General features: G+C 41.5%; 1 protein-coding gene across 1 annotated transcript; it reads left to right on the forward strand.

Annotated features, from left to right (window-relative positions):
• Nucleotides 1-3608: 3608 nt before the first annotated feature.
• LOC123399920 (probable auxin efflux carrier component 5b) lies at nt 3609-5920 on the forward strand. The gene is made up of 5 exons (XM_045094303.1): nt 3609-4324; nt 4428-4513; nt 5373-5530; nt 5624-5700; nt 5828-5920. The coding sequence occupies exons 1-5, from the start codon at nt 3609-3611 to the stop codon at nt 5898-5900; spliced, it is 1110 nt and encodes a 369-aa protein (XP_044950238.1). The 3' UTR covers nt 5901-5920.

Here is a 5920-nt window from a genome sequence, read left to right on the forward strand (position 1 = left end):
GGTAGAAATAAGGTCGTTGACCACGGTTGTCTGCTTTATGACCATTTGGTGTAAGGCAATTTCAGGGTTTGAGCCCTTCCTAGCGAAATGGTTGTGGATTTATGACCAATTCAGCTGGGGTCACTCAGAGAAGGTCACAAGTTGACATATTTCTTGTAGTGAGGGTAGGAGAGCGAGTGTACCACACAGTTCGAATCTTTCTCGGTCTGCGGAGCCCTGATTCTGACAATGTGCATCATCCGAATCTTCGATACTTTTTTCGCCCTAGACAACTAACATCAGGAAAATACCATGAAACCCAACCTAATCTACATACCGCAATTGTAATTGTGATCCCCCTCTATCCGTGGTGGTGGTGCGACGATGGTGAACAACAACAAAAGTGGGGAGCGGGCAGCAGCGATGCGTTGGGCATTGGCGGTGGTACACTCTAACATGGCAAGTATGGGGAAATGTATTAGTCCAAGGTAAAATCTCCTTACATATTGGGGGGGGGGGGGTTGAAATGTTTGATTAGGATGTCCCAATATTTATTGGGTATTGGAGATCTATTAGAGCATGTTTTTTGGACCCGCTCTTCCAATACCTGAATTTTATGAGGGATACATGAGGTGTTGGATATGCTAATAGGGAGTTAGGTATACCTAAACTTGTGGGGATTTGTTCCAAACTGGATAGTGGAGTTGCGGGGTAAATCACTAGTGAGAATTGGGATTTGCAGGCCGTTTTTGTGCATGGGCCGGTGGCTATTCCCCATTGCGCCTCAATGTTTGTGTCGTCAATACTTGACCTGACACAAGCGGTTTCAAATAATCCATCGCAGGCAGTTGACGTTAATAAGGGCCTCCAATGTGTGGAGTCCTAGTGGCTTCAATACACTATCATTACGTGTGGTTTCTATAGCAGGACAACTTGTTTAGTTTTTTTCCAACCTTATTCTGCTTTTATAGTTCATGTTACATTACATTGACAGAAGTGTATAAACTCATTCATCACACAAGTCAACAACATCTCATAATACTTTCAAGTATGCTTCACAAATTGACATAGTTCAAAGTTCACATGTGAATGAAACATTCTTAAAGTATTCTGTGTGAACTAGTCTGCCCGTCTTACGTCGCCTCTTAACGTACTAGAGATATGACATAATAAAACTAAATCCAAGGATTCATAAACTACTCATTATCTCTGAGTAGTCGACCTATCACACTTCTTACCGAACTGGAGACCACTTGTTTGGAGGGAATGGAGAGAATGGTTACATTCTCTTGTTTAGTGTAACCAAAATACAAATATGGAACATAAATGGTCAAGATAATCAACACAACATATTAATGAGTTTATACACTTTAATCTCGGTTGATACATGGGGTATGAATGTCGCAACTGCTTCAGTTGATACACTTTCATCTGCTTCAGTTGATTCATGGGGTATGAATGTCGCAACTGAAGCAGATGGAGAACAAGCAGACCCTCTGGTATTGATAACAAGGGCAGAGTTCGCAAAACGAATTAAGCAGACACTAACTAAGTCCAAGTACAAATAGTGCATGTGGTAATTAAACCAAGCCACATACAGGCAGAGAAGGCAAAGGAACCGGAACAAGCAGGTTGAGCTCACCTTCAGGTCTGCGGCGACAAACGACGCTGAACCAAGATAACCATAATTTCCTTCTGCTGCATCGTTGCTGACAGAGACACCCGTACGTACGTGTTGGTTTTGGACTAATTTTAGGTAGTGCTATAGTACAGGCTAATCAAAGGTAGGTAGTGCTTATATTGTCATGAAACACAAGGCCGGTCATATTTCTGTGTTCAAATTCCTAGTGCAGGTTAAATGAGCAGGTGGTGATGATGTGCCAACACATAAGAGTCAACAGGCAATGAGACTAGAGTACTCAGGATCGGCACATAAGACGTCCGGGAATCTCTCGGCCCAGAGGCAACAATCGCGTGGATTAATCAGTGGGTTCCATTCAGCAAATAAAACGATAGACAGCAGGCAAATAATACATTCATGACGTGCGCGGGGATACGTCATATACTTGCTAGATTCTATGAGTACTAAAGAAATATTAGAGGGTTTAAATTATTAAACGTACCTAACAAACGACCCAACCGCACGATCAAGTCGTATTCCATTGATAATGATGCCTAGCTGGTGGTTAAATGACGGAGGAATAAAAAAGTAAAAAGATCCAAAACAAACCTTGAAGTTGTAGACAAAAGTTAGATCAAACCCTAAACTTTGATTCCCCGAAATTGACACTCTAAACTTATAATCCCGGTCTATTTTAGACCATAGACCCGTTTGACATATTAGAAATACTACAATCCCGACCGGGATAATCTGCTACTCTCACAGACTAGAATTTGGGTCGGCCAACTATCACATAACAAGCATTCGTGAAGTTGAAAAAATATTAGCACATTTCTAAAAAATGTTACTGCTTTCTAATTTGGCACAAATTCAATTTCCTTTTGTGTGTTTAAAAAATATTTAGAATTTTGAAATAATTTTAATATTTTGAAAAACTGTCCGTTATTTAAAAAATCACACTTGTAAAAAAAATCCAGAAATCAGACAATTTTTCACATGGTAGAATAACGATTCGGATTTGAAAATTTTGTGACACATTTTCAAGTAATATTTTTGCAATTTTGTAAATTATTTGTGTTTTGGAAAACACCAAAGCATTGAACTCCGAAAACATTTTATTGGGTCAAACAAATATTGAAAAATATATGTGGCATTTAAAAAAATGTATGTAAAATTTATATAAGATTTGCATGATTTAAAAAAATGTTTTGTCCAATCAAAAAATTGTAACATTTCAAGAATGTTCATGTGTTAAAAAAATATGCTTGTGACATTTTCAGAAAAAAAAAAGTGTACGCAATGTAAAAAAAAGTCTGTGTGATGTAAAAAAATGTGGCATGCCCTTAATAGAATATACGTGACATGTGTTTAAAAAAATGTATAGAATTTTAGAAATGTGTAACAGCATAAAAAATGTTCATGTGGTTTTATAAAATGATTACTGCCGTTAAGAAATGTAAAACGTGCATTTGAAAAAATATTACCGTATGAAAGAAACAATATGACGAAGGAGTACAATATGAGGAAAATCAAGAAAGAATCAAAAGAAACCAAAAGCATAACAAAGAAAGAAAAAACAGATAAAACAAGTGAAAAAACAATGTATAATGAAGGGAGAAAAACAAAGAAAACACACCAAATAAAAAAACCATACCAGCAAGAGACTGCGCTAATGGGACGATCCAATTCACAAATACCGGTTAAATACTTTCAAGGTTTAAAATATACCGGGATCACAAAGTGGATTCCGTTCAGCAAATAAAACAATAAACAGCAGGCAAATAATACATTCATGACGTGCGCGGGGATACGTGCAGGCAAATAATATTAGGTTCTATGAGTACCCGACCGCGCGATCAAGTCGTACGTATCCCTTCCACTGAAAATGACGAATTCCTAGCAGGTGGTTAAATGACGGAGGAATGAAAAATGGCAGCTCCCCCCGTCGTTTGTGCGGCTTAATTGGCTTTGTCCGGACGAGTTTGCTAGCCAACCTGGGACGAGAGCAATGATAGGGTGGGGGGACGTGTATAGGGTGGCGGCCGCCATGGCGCCGCTCTACTTCGCCCTCGGCCTCGGCTACGGCTCCGTGCGGTGGTGGAAGCTCTTCACTGCGGACCACTGCGACGCCGTGAACCGCCTCGTCGTCTACTTCGCCTTCCCGCTCTACGGCTTCGACTTCACCGCCCGCGCCGGCTCCTTCGCCGCAGGGTACCGCGTCCTGGCGGCCGATGTCCTTGCCAAGCTTGCCGTCGTGCTCGCGCTCTCCGGCTGGGCCGCCGCACGCCGCGGCGAGGCCTCCTCCTACTCCTGGTGCATCACCGGCTTCTCGCTCGCGGCGCTCAACAACGGGCTCCTGGTGGGCGTGCCGTTGCTGGACGCCATGTACGGCAAGTGGGCGCGTGATATCATGGTGCAGCTGTCGGTGCTGCAGGGCGTCGTGTGGTTCCCGCTGATGCTGGTCGTCTTCGAGGCGAGGCAGGCCTGGCTGGAGGTGACCTCGGACTCGGAGTCCCCCGAAATCGCGCGCGAACAAGATGACCAGGAGGCGCCGGGGACCGACGATGCCGACCGGCCGGCGGTAGCCGAAGATGGCCGGAAGACGGCGGCGACGGGGTGCGCGTTCTGGGCGCCGCTGCTGCGAGCGGTCGGGGTCAAGCTCGCCCGCAACCCCAACGTGTACGCCAGCCTCCTTGGGGTCGCGTGGTCTTCCGTGGCCAACAGGTTTGCATAATTGCATGTGCCATGTGCTTGCACAACAGATTTAATTTGGTTAATTCATCCAATTAGTTAGTAATCCAGTGCATGTGTTTGAAATCATATGTAGGTGGCACCTGAAGATGCCAAGCATCATAGATGGTTCCATTTCGATCATGTCAAAGACCGGCATTGGAATGGGAATGTTCAGCATGGGTACGTAACGACCTACTAGCTAAAAAAATATCTACAGCAATTAGATTCGTATTTCCCCGCAAAAAAAATAATCGTATTTTGAGATCGGTTTTTTGCTATTCATCAGTCAACCTTTGCGTTTCTTTCTTTTTAGGCTGTCAACCTTGTGCTTCTAAAAATACTACTACTCCTTTCATTCCCATGATCGACGTACATGCATTTCAAAATCTTAATTTAACTATAAATTAAACCAAGAATATTTAGTTTTAAATATAAGCTTACTTCAAATATGAATTCAACGGTATAGCTTTTGTCACATATAACCCACATTTGGTTGATCTAATTTATGGTTAAAGTTCGATTTTGAAATTTGTGTGCACTACTTTCTCCATTGGAGTGGAGGGAATACCACATTTATAGCGATTATCTTGTTCAAAAAAATAACAAGTCAATCTATCAAATGTATTCGTTTCATAATAGCATTGTGAATTTGGGGTCTATTATGCTCAGAAGAGGAAACGTAGGATATACTCCCTCCATTCCAAAATAAGTGACTTAAAAGTGATTCAACTTTACACTAACTTTAGTACAAAATTGTGTTAATTTTGAATCACTTATTTTCGGACGGAGGGAGTATATGTCATGGTCTCTATAGAAAATTCATGTGTTTTCCATGTGTTACAACTAAAAACTAACAAGTATTACTAGTTTCTCTGTTTCTCGTGCATGTGTGATTAACAGAAAACAAATAAAATCCATAACATCGCATTTATGTGCCTTTTCTATTCGTGCATTTTTTTTTCAATTCATGTGATCTAAAGGGACATCTAACAATGCAAGGATTGTGGCATGACAATAAACTCCAATTGCTGCATCGTAGGCATGTTCATAGGACTACAAGACAAGTTTATCGTGTGTGGCTTTGGCTTGACCCTGTTGAGCTTGGTGCTGAGGTTCATCGTGGCACCAACCGTCACCATAGTCGGAGCCCTAATCTTAGGACTCCGAGGTGATCTTTTGCGTGTTACTATCTTACAGGTGATTTGTGAATCATATGTTACAACATTGTTACATTGTTTATTTTTGAAAACCAACTATTCTAATCATACTTCATTGCATTCATCTTGATAGGCTGCACTGCCACAGTCTGTCGCAACATTTGTCTTCTCCCGAGAGTACAACCTGCATGCTGGCGTACTTAGTACTGCGTAAGTAACCAGTTGATGATCACACAATTTAATTTATGTGCCTCTCAGCTTTGGACAATTGCAATTTGTTTTAATTGTAAGATGATTCATATAATAAGTCAAGCCACGTTTTGCATCTTTTTTGCAGGGTTATAGTCAGCACGTTGGCATCACTTCCTGTGTTAACTGCATATTATCTTGTTTTGGGGCTCGTAATTTAGATTCATTTGTTCCTCCCTAC

The sequence above is a fragment of the Hordeum vulgare genome, chromosome 5H (assembly GCF_904849725.1).
Source record: "Hordeum vulgare subsp. vulgare chromosome 5H, MorexV3_pseudomolecules_assembly, whole genome shotgun sequence".
In the NCBI taxonomy this organism is placed as follows: domain Eukaryota; kingdom Viridiplantae; phylum Streptophyta; class Magnoliopsida; order Poales; family Poaceae; genus Hordeum; species Hordeum vulgare.